The sequence below is a fragment of the Culex quinquefasciatus genome, chromosome 2, assembly GCF_015732765.1.
Source record: "Culex quinquefasciatus strain JHB chromosome 2, VPISU_Cqui_1.0_pri_paternal, whole genome shotgun sequence".
Classification (NCBI taxonomy): domain Eukaryota; kingdom Metazoa; phylum Arthropoda; class Insecta; order Diptera; family Culicidae; genus Culex; species Culex quinquefasciatus.
Window position 1 is genome coordinate 4,379,638 of NC_051862.1, and position 22,050 is coordinate 4,401,687.

General features: G+C 34.5%; 1 protein-coding gene across 6 annotated transcripts in view; it reads right to left on the reverse strand.

Annotated features, from left to right (window-relative positions):
- The window catches only part of LOC6050980 (fibulin-1), a 33,782-nt gene extending 17,634 nt beyond the window's left edge, over positions 1-16,148 (reverse strand). For 2 of the 6 annotated variants that reach the window (XM_038254792.1, XM_038254789.1), the window contains exon 1: positions 11,072-11,926. In XM_038254792.1, coding sequence (XP_038110720.1) covers positions 11,072-11,129 — 58 coding nt within the window. In that variant the 5' untranslated portion in view covers positions 11,130-11,926. Of the gene's footprint in view, positions 1-11,071; positions 11,927-16,041 lie in introns of those variants that run through there. The other 4 variants (XM_038254794.1, XM_038254793.1, XM_038254790.1 and 1 more) reach the window with 3 other exon arrangements.
- Positions 16,149-22,050: the final 5,902 nt, after the last annotated feature.

A 22,050-nucleotide genomic window follows, 5' to 3' on the forward strand; every position in this document is an offset into this window, starting at 1 on the left:
CTATACTAAAGGAAACTATGTATGAAAACTCAGCTCAATGAATTAATCTTGAGGCAGATTCCAGTGACTGTAAAAATGCAGAGATCAAGTCTCCCTAAACGCACTTTTTTAAACAATTGATTGTAAAAATAGTATGATGATAAATTTAACATCAAACGCGTAAGGGTTTTGGAGTTGATAAGTTTATCAAACAATTCATGTATAAAAAATATTTTTTTGAATAATTTTTGAGTGTTTTCTATACATATCAAAACAAAGAAAAAAGATCTTTTGGAGGTTTTTTGCAGCTCGTTTTAGAAAAATATCTGTAACTCAATCTAAACATTTTTTAATTTTTTTTCTTTGTTTACTACAATGATTGTGGTTTGGTTGAGCGTTTTAGCAGAATGCATTACTGTGAATACAAAGAGACGAGTTGTTCCCTTTAATTCCGGTATATATAGCGGAATTAAAAGGAACAACTCGTCTCTTTGTATTCACAGTTCTACAATGAGTTTTAGTCAATTTCGCACAACTTTCTAGAACAAAGCTAATTGTTTTACCCACATGCTGACGAGATACAGGCTTGGGATCAAGTGTCCCCGGGGATCAAGTCTCCCCACTCTCCCCTAAATATGTATTTTATTAGGTATTTAATTTACAAATAAACCCAATATTTTTATGTTCCAGTCCTTGTTCCTGTCATACAACTTGGCTGGTGGAAACTATATCCATAATTTAATTTTCCCGATGAGTTCGATGTTTCAAAAATTTCTTTTTCATGTAGCTTGCACCATGTCTCAAGCAGCTGATATTTCTTGTCGGCGTCCAGTGAAAACGATTGTAAAATAAACGTGGCCGGAACTCTCCAAAGATATCGTTATTTTTAAGTAAAAAAAAAGGTGAAATAAATATTATCAAAAAACCCTTGCATTGACTCATACATGTTAAGAAAACAAAGAAGAAGAAGAAAAGCCTACCCAGATTTTTTGATTTTCATTAAACTGATCTTTGAATCAACAATCATGTTTGTTAAATCATCCCAAATGTTTATTATATTTACAAAAAATGTCAGGCCGTGGCAATTACAAACATGTTTGTTGAATCAACAAACATGTTTGGTGTTAAGCAACTGTGTCCAACATTTTGCCATGTTCACAATCAGAATTCTCTGCGTGTGGGGCAAAAAAATAAAAGAATATAAAAATTTAAATTACAAGCCCAGGTTTCAAAGTTTATGCGAAAAAATTGTTTTAAAATGCATTTTCCACGCGTCAAGTCGCTTTCCAATCATTAGTTTTCAAAATATCGATGTATTAACGGAATTTTTTTTTCGCGAAAAAATACTTTTTGTGGGACTGTACATTTTATTTAATGAAAACTTTAAATGTCTTCAAAAGAGTTCAAACATACTAAATATGATTATAAACGCAGTCAAATGCATATTAACTGGTTTTCGGTTGATTAAACTTAAATTGTAATTTAAATTTTAAAGTTTTTCGAAAAAAAAATTTGCCACCTGATTATTCAGGCCGACTTTGAATGGGGGGGGAGAGGTGACATAAACTTCGAAAAATATTTGCAACGGCCTTATAAAAAAAAAATCCTATGCCAGTGCAATGCACGATCTACAATACACGGACAAAAGGTATTTTTTTTTTTTTGCAAAATTTGTTGAACTTAAAAAAACACTTTCAAAAGCATAGAATTGAGTTTGAGGGGTTAATAATTGTTTTTTTTTTAATACAGCTCCACCTTTTCAAAACATTGATAACTCCAAAAATTAGCCATGCAAAGAAACAAAAAAACACGTAATTTTAAATTTAAAATTGTTGTTGCCAATGCAAAAATGATCACTGAAAAATGTGTTAAATATAAAAATATTCAAAAAAATGAAAGGGGTCGTACCACCCTACCGTCACAAGATATCGTTAAATTGACAACGTGATCAGAGACCAAAATTACCTTTTAAAGCAAAGTTTAAAAAAAAATCAAAGAGATGGCATCCTTTCCGATTTCGTGTATATTTGACACTTTTTTGATGTTTTGTTTTCAGAAAACTGTTGATTTAATGTTGATTTTAAACACACTATTTGTTTAAAAATAAAAAATCGTTCACATTTTTCTAAGATACTAAGTTTAGAATTTTTAGTGTCTCGCTGAAACTAAAATTTCACGAATTAACTCAATTTCGAAATAAATTGCCAGAAAAAAATGAAAAATATTCATAAAACATTCAGTTATTCCTGAAATTTAATTAATAAAAATATGTATGAAGAAGATCAATAGCGTCAAATGTTATATTCAAAATATGTGTGCTTCAAACACCTTCTCAGGATTGGCAACAACATTTTGATGATTTTTGTTATTACCAACTGGAAAATTTTGTTTATGTTTTTTAGTAAGAAATTCATTTTTTTTTTAATTGAGAGCATTTTTGAGTTTTTTTTATTTGTTTAAAACTCCGAGCGTTTTTTGCACTTTTTGCGCCAAAAGAAGCCATTTTGCATAAGCTATTGATATATTTTTGGTAGGCTGATTACACAAAATGAAAATATTTGAAATATTTGAAATCTGTATTTTATAAGGGATTTTCTGACCAATTCCATCTTTTGTTGTAGGTAATAATTCAAACTTTTCAGAAAAATGGGCCAAAATAATGAAATTTAAAGAACGAAATTACAAGCAGGGTTGTTAATTTGCCAGATAAATCTGAGAATGCTAAATTTTTCAAGTGTCTGACAAAATAAAGATTCTTCCTTCTCTGTACCAGATAATTACAGATTCAGCCAGTTTTTTTCATTTTATAATCATTTGCAACAACTTTTTGATTAAAATACATGAATAAAATCAGGATCCACTCTGAAAGTTATGCACCCTTCGGCAAAGTTGTAAGGAGTTAAATTTCCTAAAAGAATCTACATTTTTTGCCAGCCAGGGGGTATCTCTTGAAATTTTCCGAAATTTTATTTTTTTTCTTGCCACCCGAATGTGAACTTGTACAGCATTGTATTTCCTACAAGAATCTCCTACAAGAATCTCACACTTTGACAATGACAGACTCGCGCCACCTGGCAGCAAAATCCTGAAACAACGGTTTTCTGCATACATTTTTGTGATTTTCCCCATATGAACTTCAACAATAAAAAGCGACCCTTAAACCTAAACCGATTTGGCTCATAATTTGCACATATAGTGGTTTTGCCTAAAGAATCGAGTCATAGGGTGCCCCTGATGTTGATTTTAGTTTATCTTCACCCTAGTGTACATCGAAAATTCAGTAAAAGTGAAAATATTTTTAAACGATGTTGATAAAAATGTTTATAAACGCAGAGGAATCATTTTCATTTTTTTTTAAATTAATGCACTAAAAAATTCATCAAAATTTTGAAGTATTTGAAAAAATATGTTTGGCCCCCATATTTTTCGAGCCGATTTTGAAGGGAGGGGGCGGGGGAGACAAAAATAATGATAAGTATTTGCAACAGCCTAAAAAAATGAAAACTAAAATTAAAATGCTTGCAACGAACTTACCGCATAAAGCTAAATCTAAATTACAAAAAGGTTTTTTTTAAATGTTAAATGCAACATATTAAAAATCAGATATTATAACACACAAACAAAAATAAAAAAAAAAAAAGACTCTTAGGAGAAACACTTTTTCAACAAAATTTGTCCAGATTTTTTCTGCACCTAGAAGTTGAAGTATTGGCCCAGCTGCGAAATTATTAGTGGGAGGCAAAGAGCAGGAGGAGCTTGAATTTCAAGACGGCAATGGAACGGGTGTGACACTTTTATTGTAGCATATTTTCTGCTCCTGCTGAAATAGTCCCAACCCGATAGACTCCAAATTTGCCCTGCGGGGTGGTTGTAAAATAGTTTCATTTCATGATAATGGCGATATTATGACTTTCAAATGGAAGCTGGTCGTAAAATGGAGATTAAATTTGTACGGTGCCAAAAACAGGATCATAAAACCATCGAGCGAAAGAGTTTGGCACAAAAAAAAGTGGTGGCTGCCTGATGGCAGAGTAATTTGGATGACTTTTTCACACGATAATTGATACTAATGGGAGGGATCGAGCGTGGACCACGTGTCGACGTGCGTGCTGTGTTGATGGTGTGGGTGGTGATTCACTTCACAAAATAATCCAATTGACTTCATCCGGTCGTTCGTCGGTTGTCTCGCCAGAGATTACCATATATCGAATGTACAATTAATTGCTTGGTGGGGTGACACATGGCATCAATGTAAAATTTATGACGCAGCCCTCGAGCGAGATGGAATGAAAAAGAGCAACCAATCCGATCGGTGGGTGCCAATTGATAAATTTATGCCGTGTCCGCGCCCGGAAGAAGGGATTTTTATTATGATTTTCATGCTGTGATCTCGTCGGTCGGATTGAATGAGTCAATATGAAACGATAATAATTAAAGATTAAATAAAAATGGAAATAAACTAATAACCAGTTCCCAAGACATGCCTTAATGGTCCAAGCAGCGTTTCCCTTTTTTAAATAATTTTGTCAAATTGCCAAGATAAAATTAACAAAGTCAACATTCAATCGCAACATTGTTGCATAAAATCCTGCCACCATGAAACTCTCATCAATAAAGTGCAAAATCGATTCCCCAATTAATTTCTTCTCACTTTCCCCCCACGGCAAGCTGAGCAAACTTAAATCCGGCCCGAAGGGTGCCGAATAATTTATTATCCAGTGCACACATATTTTATTTCATAAATTTCACCACCCAACCGAACATGAATAAACAAATTGTACGCCGCTTCAGAGCAATTAGCCAAATATTGAAATTTACTTGCCAGGAAAAAAGCGACCCCACATCACTCACCCCTCCCGGAAACCAAATCCCACCACCACCAGATGATGTGTGTTAAACAAGCCGCATCAGATTCCACCGGTCAACGTTCCGTGGTCAAACCGGAGAACCTACCCCAGGACCCATCCGGCTGGCAGCGGCCACAGCAGTTGGCCAACATGTTGAATTAGCCGAACCAGCTGTGAGAATTGTGACATTAATTATATGGCAACAGTATTAGAATTTCAGCGCGGTGGCGTTTTCGGGGAAATTTTGGAGGCGTGCGTGGGCGGTCAGACGGGAGGACCAAAGTTGCCTTGTTGGACCTTCTCTCCTCCCCCTACTCATGGGGAACGTTGGAGTCAGCTTCAGATTTCCCGGATGCTGGATGCGCTCCCTCTTCTGGTTCGACCGGCAGTGTTCTGTTCATGAATAATTTAAGCCCACTCATAAATAACTACGCGGAGTGGATTTTAGAAATTAAAATTCATTATCGCTGCCTCCCAACGAAGGGAGGAAGGGAGGGGGGTTGATGGGTGATTGGGGAGGGTGGCGGTCAGGGCATGCCTCATTAGTTTGGACGGATGGGAAATTTTGGGGGCGTTGGTGGACGGCACCTCGGTGATTAACGAACAGTTTGCGTGGGGACCATCCATAAACCACGTGGACACTTTAGGGGGTATGGCGATTGTCCACGATCCATACAAAAGAGATTTTTTATATATGGACAATTGTCCACGAAGGGGGGGGGGGGTTGCAGATTCCCAAAAAAGTGTCCACGTGGTTTATGGTTGGTTCCGTGTGGGTGATCTAATAAAGTTAGGCAGAACAGGTGATGATTCTTGGAATATGAGTTTTGAATGTTTTCAACACTATTCGGTATAAATATTTTAAACGAATTTGAGCGTGATTTTCCAATCGTAGATTAAACATCATTGTTTAGTTTTGGAGGATTTCGGTGAACAAAATTTATGCTAAAACAACACACGCAAAACTTGTGCTTGAGTTATTGATATAATCAAAACCTGGAAAAAAATAACCCTGGCAGTTAAAAAAAACACAAACCGGTTTTAAATATTCGAAAATCTGTATCTTTCTGATGACTTTGTATCTTTAGTTAAGTTTGAGATAAGTAAAGAAAAAACAAATTATTCATCAGTTTTATCTAATTTAATTTTTAAAAACAACACCTTTTCAAAAATATAGTTTAGCGGCAAAATGGTTGCCCTTAAAAGAAACCTTTAATCGTCTTATTTTTTTTTTTTTTTTCGTTTGATAGGGCCGTCGCAAATATTTTTTGAAGTTTATGTCCCTCGACTCTGATCAAAGTCGAGGGGGGGGGGGTACTGATTTTTTTCCTTTCAAAATCTCATTTTTCCTAATTCCAATTACTTTATTAAAATTAATTGATCGATTTGTTTCGATTTAAACACATTTGTTTCGGTAACGTGCCAATATCTCGGCAACTTTTAGCCAGAATTTAATTGTTCAAACATAAAACTTTCCTAAATTTCCAGATTTTAATTTATTTTTTTAGTGATATGGTAAAAAATTACATTGGAAAAATCATGTAAGGTCGTTTTTAATAAGGATCACTACTGAAAATAATCAAAATAATTTTGATGGTTATTTTTTTGTTTTTATCTTTAAATAATTACAAAACTGTCTCCTTATGAGCAATTCTCTGAGATTTCGGTCATTCGATTTTTTTTTGTATTTTTGAATCCAGCTGAAACTTTTTTGGTGCCTTCGGTATGCCCAAAGAAGCCATTTTGCATCATTAGTTTGTCCATATAATTTTCCATACAAATTTGGCAGCTGTCCATACAAAAATGATTTGTGAAAATTCTAAAATCTGTATCTTTTGAAGGAATTTTTTGATCGATTTGGTGTCTTCGGAAAAATTGTAGGTATGGATATGGACTACACTGAAAAAAAATGATACACGGTAAAAAAATTTTGGTGATTTTTATTTTATCTTTTTGTCACTAAAACTTGATTTGCAAAAAAAAACACTATTTTTAATTTTTTTTTATTTTTTGATATGTTTTAGAGGACATCAATAGCCAACTTTTCAGAAATTTCCAAAATGGGCAAAAAATCTTTGACCGAGTTATGATTTTTTGAATCAATACAGATTTTTTCAAAAAATTGAATATTGGTCGCAAATATTTTCAAACTTCATTTTTCGATGTAAAATCTAATTTGCAATCAAAAAGTAATAAAGTGAATTTTTGATAAAGTGCACCGTTTTCAAGTTATAACCCTTTTTAGGTAACTTTTTTGAAATTAGTCGCAGTTTTTCATTTTTTTTAATTAGGGCCCATGTTTGCCCACCTTTGAAAAAAATAATTTTGAAAAGCTGAGAAAATTCTCTATATTTTTCTTTATCGAACTTTGTTGATACGACCCATAGTTGCTGAGATATTGCCATGCAAAGGTTAAAAAACAGGAAAATTGATGTTTTCTAAGTCTCATCCGAACAACCCACCATTTTCGAATGTCGATATCTCAGCAAATATAGGTCCGATTTACAATGTTAAAACATGAAACATTCGTGAAATTTTCTGATCTTTTCAAAAAAAAATATTTATAAAAAATTTAAAATCAAGACTAACATTTAAAATGGGCGCAATATTGAATGTTTGGCCCGTTTGAAATGTTAGTCTTGATTTTAAATTTTTGAAAATACAGTCGACTCTTTGGCTGTCGATCTTCTCGATATCAATATTGCTCCATCTTTCGATGAATTCTTCAGTCCCTTCAATCTGCATACTTCAATTCTCTTCATTCCTCGATATTTTCTCATGCTTGAAGGATCTCATCCTCGACGGTCCCTCGGATTCTTTTTGCTTTGAAAATCTCTTCCGGTTGTCAATAATTTCATTTTCTCATGGCTTGCATAGACATTTGTCTTTGCGAAAAGAAGCTTTGAAGGATGTTTGACATTAGTTTGTTTTTGTTTGCTGGACGTTGCCATGATTCTCTCCCATAGCTGGGTATCAAGAAAAAAATAATTTCAATCGAGTCTTCATTTTGCATCGTTCTGTAAACTGATGATTCTCTTCCTCGACGGTCCCTTGGAAATTGACAACCAGAGAGTCGACTGTATTTTTTTCGAAAAGATCAGAAAATTTCACGAATGTTTCATATTTTAACATTGTAAATCGGACCTATATTTGCTGAGATATCGACATTCGAAAATGGTGGGTTGTTTGGGTGAGACTTAGAAAACAACAATTTTCCTGTTTTTTAACCATTGCATGGCAATATCTCGCGCGGGAAACCGCGCGCGGTGGGGAGATCAAGTGAATGGTGATATCCGGAAGATCTGTAACCTGGGAAATTGGCGAGTAGCAGCCCAAGACCGAGAAAGATGGAAGCGTCTTCTTGCTACAGCACGCGTACCTGGTGCGCTATGCTGATTGGTATGTATGGTATGTATGGCAATATCTCAGCAACTATGGGTCGTATCAACAAAGTTCGATAAAGCAAAATATAGAGAATTTTCTCAGCTTTTCAAAATTATTTTTTTCAAAGGTGGGCAAACATGGGCACTAATTTAAAAAAATGAAAAACTGCGACTATTTTCAAAAAAGTCACCTAAAAATGGATTTAACTTGAAAACGGTGCACTTTATCAAAAATTCACTAAAGTACTTTTTGATTGCAAATTCGATTTTACATGTAAAAATGAAGTTGAAAAATTTTTGCGACCAAGATTCGATTTTTTGAAAAAATCTGTATTGATTCAAAAAAATCATAACTCGATTAAAGATTTTTTGTCCATTCTGGAAATTTCTGAAAAGTTGGCATTTGATGTCCTCTAAAACATTTCAAAAAATAAAAAAAAATTAAAAATAGTGTTTTTTTGCAAATCAACTTTTAGTGACAAAAAGTTAAATTAAAAATCACCAATTTTTTTTTACCGTGTATCATTTTTTTAATGAAGTCCATATCCATACCCACAACTTTGCCCTAGACACCAAATCGATCAAAAAATTCCTTCAAAAGATACAGATTTTTGAATTTTCACATATCATTTTTGTATGGACAGCTGCCAAATTTGTATGGAAAATTATATGGACAAACTAATGATGCAAAATGGCTTCTTTGGGCATACCGAAGGCACCAAAAAAGTTTCAGCTGGATTCAAAAATACAATAATTAAAATTATAGAATAAAGACCGATTCCGTAGAGAACTGCTCTTATAGAACTATATAAAGTATAAAAAATCTTGTATGCAACGTAAAAAAACATGGTAGTGAAACAAAAAAACATGGTCGGATTAGTTGTTAAAATAACAAAAATCAATAACAAAGATTTGTTCGAAGAATAACTTAAACTGTTATTATGAAGTTATTGCAATAACAAACCAATAACACTGAAGGAATCATTAAGGAATAACAAGATTTGTTATTTTGTGCGGAGAGGTGGAGCAGCATAATGACAAAAAATGTTATTGAACTGGTATGTCTCCATAACAAAAAAAGTTATTGTTTTGGTTTGTTTGTTATTTGCAAATAAACCTTCAGTTCTGTACTAGTCAGGGCTGCAGAGTCGGGTACCTCCAAGCGACTTTGAATCCATACTTTGAAGACAACTCCGACTCTGGATGCAGGATATGACGTCAACGACGACTTCAGCTCTCCAAAAATACCCGACTTCACAGATTCCAAGACTCCAAGTAAAAGTTGCTGAAAATTTGCTGAATCCGATGCAGTCTCCGAGGTCTCACTCCAGCTCGAACTTCAACGTCAGCTCCGACTTCCTGGCTCTGTGAAAATAATAACAGTTTTTGCTATTCACACTTCAAAAATTCTCAATAAATAAATCAATTCCGTTAGGGAATGTAACAAAATTAAAAAAAAAGAACTCTCAAAAATTAATTTTATCGGAAATAAAATGGTGAAAAAAATTACCCCGATGAAATTGGTCAAAATTATTTCATAGTTCTAGCCAATTTTAGTAAAATCCCAAATAAAGAAAAAAAAAACAACTTTCAAAATTTCAACTTTTTAGAATAATTTTAGCTTAAGGACCCCATTTCATGGCCAAAATAATGATCCCGACGAAATTGCTCAAAATTATCCCTTAGTTCCAGCCAATTTTAGCAAAGTCCCAAAGGGGGTATATAAAATAATTTAAAAAATCAGCTTCCAAAATTTCAACTTTTTAGGATATTTTTTGCTTAAGGACCCCATTTCATGGCCAAAATAATGACCCCGACGAAATTAGACAAAATTATCCCAAAGATCTTTAGATATTTAACAAAAGAAAAAATAATAACAGATTGTGTTATGGACACTTAGAAACTTTTCCATTTGTGCGATTTATGGTAATTTTATTTCTAAGTCAGTATACCGAACAAATAACAAATTTTGTTATTAGGAGGGTTTTTTAAATGTATAACATTTCCTCTTATTAGCGTGTTATTAAACATTTGCAATATAATATCACTTCAATACCAAATTTTGTTATTTTATCAGAAACTGTTATTATTTTTTTTCTTGAAGTTGAACTTCAGGATAAAATAATAACACTTTTTGTTATTTTAAAAGGATTTGTTATTGGAATATTATTAATTATGTTATTACCGTCTGCCCGGGCCCGTTTTTTTTTGTTTGGCTGTCAGGGTTACTTACGCCTACGGTGGTCCAAAGGATGACATTTTTCGTATTTTTTTTTGTAAAAACTGCATATTTTAAAAAAAAACATCTCCAACTCTTTTCAACCGATTTAAGCTGTTTTGGAAGCAAATGAGAGGTAATTAGTTTGGCTTTTTTTAAGCATCTGGTCTAAAAAATCTAACCTAATATTTGAAAAATTCGGATTTAAACTAAAGATGGCAATTAGACCGTAACTGTACTAGAAAGCGTTTTAAAATAATATTTTTAAAAAAAGGGAGACCTGTTTGTTACCGAGATATGGGATTTTTTTAAATAAATATCGGATTTTTCGACGCACCCCGACGAAAAAAAGAAAAATCAACATTTTTTCACTAAAACTAAGATAACTTGAAAATTTAAGCGATGACCTATACTTTTTTGGGTACATTGCTGTATATCAACAACATTATATCGAGCATTAGTTCATTACAAAGAAATGCAATGTGCCTAGTTTTACTTCATCAAATTAGTTAAGCAGAATTTCAATTAATGTATACAAGCTAAATTCATAGAACGACCAACGGGCTCGATAAGCTTCTACCACCTCACTTCTTGCTTATTCGAGTGAATTCATAATACTAATAGAAATTTGCCAGAAATCTCACCTTCCGAGCTCACCAGTCCCACGCAGCATATCAGCATCAAACCAATTTTCACCCCCATGGCGTGTGCGGGTTCTCTCTGCCCACTAACTCTCCACTTTTCCCTCTAATCAGTTTTAATCCGTTTTCCACCCACACAAAGTCGGATGGCACTGCCGAGCCAGTCAGTGCCAAATTCTATTTTCGCACTTTCCACTGCTGCAACAAATCGACCTCCGCTTATCGTCGTGATTATCTCCCTTTTCTTTTTGCTGGACTCCACTTTACGTCACAAAACCACACTCTATCACACCAATCTGGGGCCTCAAACAGTGATTTCCCCTTTTTTCTTCTTCGGTTTTTATTATTTTGATGATTTTCGATTTTCTGATTCCACACTCGACAAGCTCTTTTGTCTCAGATTTTGCTCGTTCTTTTTTTTGTTCCTGCAAAATTATGTAACACTTTCAGTCACCCCCACTCGACGAAGCCCTTTGTCGGCTCCGGGTTGACCAGATCCGCCACGAATCAATTTACGATAATCCAATAAGCAGCAGCAGCAGTAGCGCCAGCAGCCGTGGCAGGTTCCAAATGGAGTCCCATTTAGTAAAGTTCGTCCTTTGACCGCGACGTCGAGTGAATGGCGAGAAAACCACAATTTAATTCTCCACAGTCGTCGCCGGTGGCCTTTGTTCTCTTTCAAAAATCAGGAAAAAAATCACTCCACAAACACACACTTTTCACGGGCGGAACTGACCGCCAAATCGAAGCGAAATCGGATTTCGGTCGTCCATTAAGGGTCCACACTTGGGTTGGTTTTTCTCGTCCCGACCACCAACTCGGTACTGCTGTCGAGCCCCAAATCAAGACCTTTTAACCCCTTCCACGTGCGTGATTATCACACTCACTCTCACACACGTGATATTTATTCCCTCGGCAAAACAGTAAACTTGGTCAAGGTTGGCAGGAAGTGGAAAATTGCTGTTTATTCGATCGACTTCGGGTGGCCTTTCAGAAACAGGAGAGAGAGCGAGAGGAAGGGATTCGATGCAGTTTTTAACACCGGGTGGTGGTCCACTTTGCTGTGGAAGGAAGTGCACCACCACTTGGTCCGGCCAGTCAGGAGGAAGGTAATAGATTTATGGGTTTTGCTCGTCGGAACTTTTTCATGTTTCCATGCCCCGGACCGGCACGGCACGACACGCAGGGCACTTACACGTGTTTGAGCGGCAGCAGTGCACAGAATGAGAGGACTTTTTAGTGAAAAAGGGGTTTTGGTAGGGGTGATCGTGGTGGAATTTTTAACAAGAATTTTTCTTTAAGTTAGTTCTTTTTACAGATTTTATTCTACACTTTGGATGTTTGAAATGTTGTTAAAAACATGAAACATGCTTTTAGAAATGTTGAAACTTGTACTTGAAACTAAGTTGACTCAGGAAAAAATAAGAGAAAATTACAAAAGTTTCATTTTCTAACATTTATTGTACGATCAGTACCTTGCTGGACTCGGTCGTTGGAAACGACCGTTGGCTCAACGACCGACGAAATAGGCGGCGGGCCAGATGCGGGCATAAAAATGTCAAAACCTCTCCCCCTCTCACTTCGTCTCACCATCCAGCTGCAGCTTTGTTGACAAACAAACGGAGCACGCGGTCGCATTCTAGCGGTATCGAGCCAGAATTAGGGGGCTCATGTGGTAAAAAATGAAACTTTTTTCAAGAAAATTAATATTTTTCCGACTGAATAATAAATTTGCGAGCATGTTCAAACAATTATTCCTAATGTCGGAGAATTGATTAAAATCAAAATTTTAATCCATATTTTTTCTATAACTTGAACTTTTTCACTCCAATTGAGAACCCCTATCCACGACCGTTTCCAATGACCGCGAGAAGATGCCAGAAAATACAGCAACCAACAAAATCCACAATAAAACCGAACCAATTGGGTCCTAAAATGATGCTTAGATTGCTGATATTATTTATTACAGCGATAGAGCTTATTTTTCTGAGTACAAACACTTTTCAAGCACCCGCAAAGGATTTAAAATGGATTTTTAATTCAATTTTGAAAAATTAACTTCACGGCCCTTCTTGACAGAAAAGGTCCTACTTGACAGTTCGTTTCAAGGGGACCATAGTTGATCCATCGAAAAAATGTTGTCTTGTCAATATTTATTTCTGCGTTAAAATGAAAAATAGTGATCAGAAATGGTTTTAAATCTTGTTTTTTACCGTTGTACATTAAACTGGTATCATCAGTTAAAAATTATAGCCACACTTCTAAAAAATAACTTCTGTGACACTCAAAAAAAACTTATCTTTGATGATTCGAATTCTTTGTGAGGTTGTATCTCAGAAACTGATTGTCCAATTTTGAAAGTCTCAGAGTAAAAATTGTAGTAAATTTTCTCAGCTTTCCATTAAATTTTAGGGTGGCTTTCCTCCATAAAGGATTATAAAAAAAGGTGAAATGTGAAAATGTTTTAAAATTATTACGTAAAAGTAAATTTAATTCGAAAACGGTGCACTATGTTAAATATTTGGTAGAGTACTTATCGATTGCAAGTTTGATTTTGCCCTTTAAACATATTTTGTTATTTGACATTCAACCACATTTTCGATACATTTTAAAAATGCATGTATCTGGAACCAGATTTGGTGCTATCATGCACTATAACTCTAAAGATGATTTTTTGTGTACAATTAACCCTCTAACGTCCATGGTTACTCCACCAAATCGAACAGAAAATCCCATCTCAAGATACAGATTTTCATACATTTAGGTACCGTAACAGGGGTGACATTGATAGGATTTCAATTTTATTTTTGGAATATTTTCCATGTGGTAAGGTTTGTATTAAAATAACTACTTTTCAAACATGTTTTTTTTTTAAAGTTGCCTTTAAAATTACTTATTTTGAATTATGGCGTGACTTTGGCAGTCTTTGTTTTTCTGGTTAAATCAGATTCCAAATGTTTAATAGTAGTTTATGCAACAAGTTACAAAAAGAGGATTTTTTCAGCACGAGTCGTACATTTATCCAACGAGGTTCACCGAGTTGGATAAATACGAAGAGTGCTGAAAAAATCAAGTTTTGCAACGAGTTCCATACAACATTTTTTGCAATTCCGTTAAACACCCTTTGAGTGAAATTTTAAGTCAAATTTTCATGTTTTTTGTCAATAAATCGATTAAATCAAAAAAATGTTGAAAAGTGTTACTTTTCGAAACAAGTGCTGAAAAGTTCAACTTTTCAGCACCCATTTCAGTGCTGAAATGTAGAACTTTTCAGCATTTATTTTGAAAAGTGTTGCTATTCGATTCTGTTATTTTTCGTACAGAAAAGTAGGCTTTTTCGTCGTTCAAGAATGACAGGAAAAGTAAGTAGTTTCACGACGGAATTGCAAAAATTTTATTTTTATGTTATGGTTGCTGATATAGTTTTTAAGGAAAAAATCATTGTCAAAATTCGTATAAACTTTAGGTTATTTTTTGAACAGCCAGAATTCTGTCTAAAATTCCTTGAAACTTAGCTTTGTTTACAAAGTTATCGATAACTAAATTTGAAGCCAAAATAAAAAAAAACACATTTTATTTAAAAATGCATTCAGTTTCTCGATTCTATTTATTTAGGTCACATCCGGCTATCGAAATCGGGATGTTAACGGTACCCATTTTGTACGGCCAGCCTGCAAAATTGCATGTAAAAATTAATTTTGCAAAACTTTCTTTGACAATGGGAATGGATGGGCATGTTTCATCCAAATAAAAAAAAAATAAAAATCGCGAAACAGTTTGTGAAAATCTATAGAACTACTCTAAATCAAAACATGAAAAAAAAAAATACAATGAGGGCAAAAAAGCAAAAAAAAATATTGAGGGCATGTAAAATAACTAAACAATATGCTTACCAGTCCTTGGGAAATTTTTAGTTGATTGGTAAAATTTAATATTGAAAAAATATTAGTAAAATATTTCCAAGTCCAAAAAACAGCAAAAATATCCATAATGTATATTGGATGCTAGGAAAAAATCGTTAATATATAATATTGAGTTCCATATTTATATCTTTTCAAATAAACACAAATTTCAAAGATGTGAATAATGTTTTTTTTTTGTTGAGACAAAAATAGCTCAAAATTACCTTGACTTGTTAACTTGTTCAAGCCATTGTGAATTATTTCTAAATACTTTTTTTTTGTGTATTTTTAATCACTTATTTTTATTATATTTTTATTTATATTTTTAACTAATTTTTTGTATGTTTATAATGTTGAGATCTCGGACGTTGCACTTCAGGGAAATACATATTTTCATGAATTCACTGATATTTTGAAAATTTGACAGAAGCATAACTGTAACAATGTCACAGGCAATGTGATAATGTTTTTTTGAATACCGTCACCAGGGGTGACACTTGGGTCTGAGAGGTGAGAATGCTGAAATTTGTATGACCCAATTTCACCCCTAATAACGATTTTTAAACATTGGCTTCCCATTTTTATAAGGTTACTTTTAAATTCATTCATTCATGAGGTATTTTTAATACAATTGCCGGGAAAAGTTCAAAAAAAATTCTTTGTTGAACACATACGAAAATATCGGTTTTTGTTTTATATCACCTTATAAGCCCTATTTTTAACTGACAACTCTTCGGCAACTGTTTGATTTGCTAATTGTCCTTAAATGAGGTATTTTATAAAAGCAATCAAGACATCATATTTCAATTTTCTACATTTTCTTCACTTAAAAAACAGCGTTTTTTTGTCAAATGTCTTCCTCACTGGTCTTGAGTCCCCGACAGCAGTACACCACCAAGTTTGAGCATCACTACACCACCAGAGCTTAAAGTCCGTAGGTTTTTAGGGCCACAAAAGGGTTGCGTGTACCCGTGACTTGAATGTTAAAAGCTTCTGCACAACCTTGACACAAAATCCGCGCACTATTTCACTGTAACACAGCAAAGCAAAGATTTTTTTTTCTTCTCCAACCTCAAATTAATCTCTGGCCGTTTCACACTCGCGCACCTGGGAGGAACCTTCCCGAAGCTTTGCTTCCGTCCCGACCGGTCGATCCTTGAGCACTGAACGCACCCTGGCAAGACACTGTCACGAGATTTGGCTGACGAGGGCCAATATATAGCCGATGTTTGCTTTATGATAATTACCAGTCGCTAGCCGGTTGCGCCGCAGATAAACTCTCAAATATGTACATACGTTTAGCTGCTTCTTTATTTTTTAAATTCATTCCTTCATACCTGCCCTACATGAGAACGATAGAGAGAGAAAGAGAACGCGACTTAGAAGCGACTTTATCTCCAGGTTTGACCTGGCAAGCCAAGCCAAAGTACAAAGAAACACTTTCATCCGAATCGAAAATGCCCAACCAACCATGCGTTCCGGGGAACAGGGTTCAACCTTTGGACAGAGGGAAATTTATCATCTTCGGCAGGAAGTGTGAAACGTGCCAACATACAACATGATATTTGGCAAAGTTCTCGGGGGGATACAGGAAATGGTAGAAATCAATGCCAATGCATAGGGGAAACTTATCACTTACTTAGAATACTTTGTTTTTTTGTTGGATAAAGTTGGTCGCTCGTACTAGGACAAAACAGTACAGAGCTGCTGTTTCCGAGTTAGTTTCCTCTGGAAATAGAAGAACCGTGCAAAACAACAAGGAAGATGTCCACTCTACAATGCAAAACAGTTTTTCATCGGCATTTGATGCTCAGTTTCAAAGCTTAGAAGTTGCTGAAAGGGTGACAACTTGAAAAGACTGAAATGTCTCACTTGGCAATAAATTGTAGTTATTTTTTCACTTTAAGGTACCAGTTTTTATTCCAAACTGCTCACTTATCAAAATATCTACCATTTTTTTTATTATACTACTTAAACTAATAATATAGTATAAACGATATTATTTGGTTTTAAAGGCATTTCAAAAGCCGAAATTAGTAGTAGAAGTTTTTTTTTCTTCAACAAAGTTGCTTGGATTGACAAGCCCAATAGCTTTCTAGAAGACAAAAAACATTCCTTGAAAGTATGATTTTCAAAATCATACTAATCATGAATTTCATCATGGAAATTTCAACCAAACTAAAAGTAGCTTCTTTCCATTTGCATGACCGAGCCACGTAGCCCAATGGTAACGCTTCCGCCTCGTAAGCGGTAGATCGGGGTTCAAATCCCGGCTCGGACAAACACAACTGGTGATCTTTTCTCTTCTGGAATCGATTGCTTAGTAAAGGAAAGGTAGTGTATCGTCACAAACTGGACCTTATCACGACATTTTAGGGAGGCGACCTATGGAATGTTAACATTAACCTTAACATGTTAACATTAAGTTGAGAATGAAACTGCCACTGAATCCGCTTTGTAAATGCCGGACCCGATGCTCTTCAAGGGTGCGTTCCCCTCAGGAACTGGGAAAGATTTACTTTTTTTCCATTTGCATCAACTCTCCTGAAGACACCAATGATCCAAAACATCTAAATTTTTTCGAAAAAAAACAATTTCCATTTAATTTTTCGATCTAGGCCACTGTGTAATGTAATTAACATTTTATCCCAAAAGCCTTTAATGAAACTAGTTTTGGTCTATGTTGAAACTCACATAAAATTATCAAAAAAAATATTATTAAATTATTAACAAGCTCGTAAGAGTGATTCTTAATAATTTTGTAAATAAACTTTTCTATGTTATTTTTTATGTCTTTGTCAAGCCATTTTACATCATTAGTTTTTCCGTGCTCCATACAGTATAACGAACTAATTATACAAAAAGGGCATGTGAATATTCCAAAATCTGTATCTTGAAAAAGGATTTTCTGCAACAAGTTTTAATTAGGTTTCGATGCAAAATGTGGTTCCTGGTGTATAATCTCAATGATCTCAAGGGTGTATTATAAACAAGGATTCAGGAGAAAAAAAACATCGAGCATAATGCAAACTAAATTTGTAAAGAAATTTTTAGACGAGATTTCAAATTTTTAATTGAAAATGATTAAATTACGAAAAAATATTTTTTAAAGGCTGAGAAAATACCCTATGTATTATTTTTTTTACTTTGTTGGTCTTACTACTGGTTGATTAGTTGATTTTTTTTTATCAAAAATGAATTTTTCTCAGTGTCATCAAATTCGCTCTCATTATACAACTCGCAACAATTCGGGTGCTTTTGATTTTATTTTCAATTTTTAAACATGAAATTTGCGTGTTTTTTTTCTTCCTTCAGTAAAAAAAAATATATTATTTTAAAAAAAATCAGTCAAGCATTCAAAAATTTTCAAAATAAGGCTCTCTAGTATGTTTAAGTTTACACGGCTGCTGGGGATTTGTTTGCATCAGATCTGTTATCTCTTTCTAGCAATAGTTTTTTTGTCAGGCGACCTATAGCTGTTTTTTTTTTGACTTACCGTCCGATATGTGAGCCAACATTCGCTGGATGACAGGTCGAGCTCGATCATTGTTTGCATCAACACACTACGAGCAGAAGTTCGTCATTTTTGGGTAAGATTTTTTTTTTTCACTGGGCCTAGAAAAGCCTTTTTAGTCAGAAATCGAGCCAAACATTTCATTAGGGCACAAAAGCAAAAACCGCGATTCGAGAAAATCGCTTGCAAAAAATGGACAACTTGTTTCAATTCCTATTTAAAAAATAAGCATGACTGATGGTATTTTTACTGATGATTCGATAAAACACACCATTATCCTCAACTCTGCTTTACTGCTTCTTAATTTATGTTGATTTTCGCAATAAAACTCATAATTTTAAAAATCTCGTTATTAGGCCCTTTTAGCTTTCCAACTGCTGTTCATAATGGGCCCTTTCTAAATGCAATTTCGAAGAGAACTAAAAGGGCACTAAAGCGCTGTCACCGGATTGTTGTTTTGAATGATGTTTATGGGCCCTTTTGTTTAGTTAGAAATAATGAGGAATTCAGTGGAAATTTTGATAATTGGTGAAGTTTTATGATCGAATGGAGCAGATAAGGTATGTGAAACATTAAAATTCTTCAAAAGTGTACTGAACAGCAGCCGCGGGCCGTATTCAATATTGTATTTCGACGAAGTTTTTTTTCTGCAGAAACCCTTGGTGAAACGTTAACCAAACTTTGTTTTGAAGTGAATTAGTGTTAAGAATGTATGAAAAGTTCACTTTATAACATAGAAAGTTCCTTAACCACGAAAAACTAACGAAAAAGAAAAGGGCACAATTGAACTTTTTTTCTGGTTTGGAGTGAACATTGTTATGTGCCCTTTTGTTTTTTTGATTTTTTCAATAGGAAATTGTTTGCTATCAATCTGATTCGTGGAGGGCATGTAGGGAGTGTACTATGGAGTGGAATAGTGGAATAATCCCGAATGTTTACTTTTTGGTTTTGTGCCCTTATGAAATGTTTGGCTCGAAATGTACCAACTTATTCAAAGTATGTTTAAATGGCAGCTGTCCACGTGGTTTATGGATGGTCCCTATGTCAACCAACATATCAGTAACAACATTTCAAAAGGGCGAAACCTACGATCCTGCCGTTTCGGGAAAATCAACATTCAAAATTTTGCAATTTCGATCAATTCCTATTACCACAAAAAAGCATGAAAACTATCAATTTTGTCAAAACGTTATAGAAAATAGCAATAATTTCATCATAGAGAGCAATTTGGAATTAATTAAAGTGTTTTTGCTATTAAAAATTGAGAAAAAGAAATTACGCCTTTTTGAAGAGCGTGCCTACATTTTCGCCCCACCGTATTCGCCACCCACTCAACCAAAACAACGGTTTAGCCCGTCAGGTTACGCCACAAAGCAGAAGTAAACAACAGATTCGCCCTTTTGTTTTTTGTTCATTTTTCGGGTTTTTAAAGAAAAAAGTGGTGAAACAACTATTTTATCATTGTGAAACGTTACAGTCAGTGATAATACAGTGATATTTGCAACCTCAGTGATAAAAAATTGGTCTAGAAAGCCTTCATATGGAGTCCGATTCAGGCCAATTCTCGTTGAGCCAGGATACACCGTAAGTAGCAAGTTGGTTTGACGATGTGGTCTGTATTGAAGTGACGTTCCTTGGGGTGTCCCCGCCGGAAGTGGGAGACATGGCACCTGACGACTAGGCCACCCCGCGACGCCATCCTGCCTTCTCAATCTTTGCATAGCTTCAATGGTTACGGAGGCGATGATTTTGTACGGCATTCCTCCTAAACCTCCCTACACTAACTTTTGTCCTGCAACTGCTCGAAACAGAATCCCCGGATGTTCCCAGAACCGGCAATTTATGAACCTTCATATCTAGATTGTGAAACCAGACCAGATCCGATACTACAATAATTGAAATTAAAAATTTATGTATTTAGGATCATACAAATCTGTGTTTGTTGTGGAATTGTGGTCAGAGACATCAGAAACATACATTTTGATCCATTTTGAGGATTGTCAGGTTAAAATTTACAAAATTATAACGAAAATTTGGTGTTTCTAAATATACGTCGGAACTTGCAGAAAATACTACATTCGCCCCTCGTGATTGGGTGAAAACACAAGGGCGGAAACTCAATTTGGTTTGTTTTGATTGATGTTGTTGATTAGCCCTTTTGTTTTTGCTTGTAAAACTACGTAGTTTCGGAATTTTGAGATGTTGGAGGGTGTTTTAGAATCAGTTTTGTTCGCTTTACATGATTTTGACGAAAACTCAGTTTGTTTACATCTGAGGGATTCGCCCTTTTGAAAAGTTGTTACTGATATTTCGCAGGGCTGTGACAACTTGAGCTCGATCATTGTTTGCATCAAGACACTGTGACGAGGAGTTAGTAATTTTTGGGTTAAATATATTTTTTTTCGGCCTAGAGAGCCTTTTAGGTGTTATTATATCTTATGTATATTGATATTGATTCTAAAAATGAATTAAATGTTTTTTTATCAAACGAGCAGTACATTTCAAAAAAATAATAAGGGCACAGCATCAAACTCCATCGTGCCTCTAATGTTGGCATTCTAGCACATTGACGTTAAATTACAACTCATAAAAAGTGTTTTCAACTGAAATCGAGCGATAAATAGCTCAATAAGAAGTGAACAAGCAAATTTCTCCTTTTCAAATGACACGAATGCCAAATTATGGTAAAGTGTCAATAATAAACTATAATAATAATAATACAAGTTTCTATCAATAGTTTTACAAAATAAGGTGATTTAGTAGTAAAAATCAGCCCTGGAGTAAGGAGCACGTGTTTACATGCAAAACATATGATAATTTACCCTAACTCCTTTTGTCTCCCTAAAACATATAAAAATCTAAAATTAAAAAAAATATATTTTTTTTGAATTCAACTTATAGTGAAATTTATAAAAACGGATTATTTTGTTGTCCGTGTACGTATTTTTTAAGACCTAACAATAATCTACAACTTTGTCAAGGACACCAAGTCGATCATAAAATCGATTCTCAAGATACAGATTTTAGAATACACTGCCATACGGACTTTACAACACAATTTTTTCAAATATTTCTGATTGCCAAAAACCAGCTTAATTTTTTGATTTGATCATAATTGTATGAGGTTGTAGGTTGTTTTCGTCATTTTTGACAAAAGGAAATGTATCGAAAAACAGGGTAGCACTGCATTCACATTTATCCCATTTTGAATAACTCTTGATGAAAAATTGCTTCTTTTGACATTGGAAATGCGTGAACAAAATTTCATCCAGATAAAAAAAAACACACACACAAAATTAATCTAAAAAAAAGCTGAGAAATTCTAGAAAATTGCTCATAATTTATAATCAAGGGTGCACAGCAACCAAGGAAGTTGTTGTCTTCTTATTCCAAAATTGTCAATCTTACGGACCCAATCCTGCAAGAATCTGATAGTAAAAATAGTCAAACTTTGTTGTAAATAACTACGAAGACAGAGATTTAGGGGATGAATAAAAAATTATATCGATAGTTTCCGTAGTATTGAAGATACTACTATGTCTGTAACAGAAATCTGGGTGCAAAAG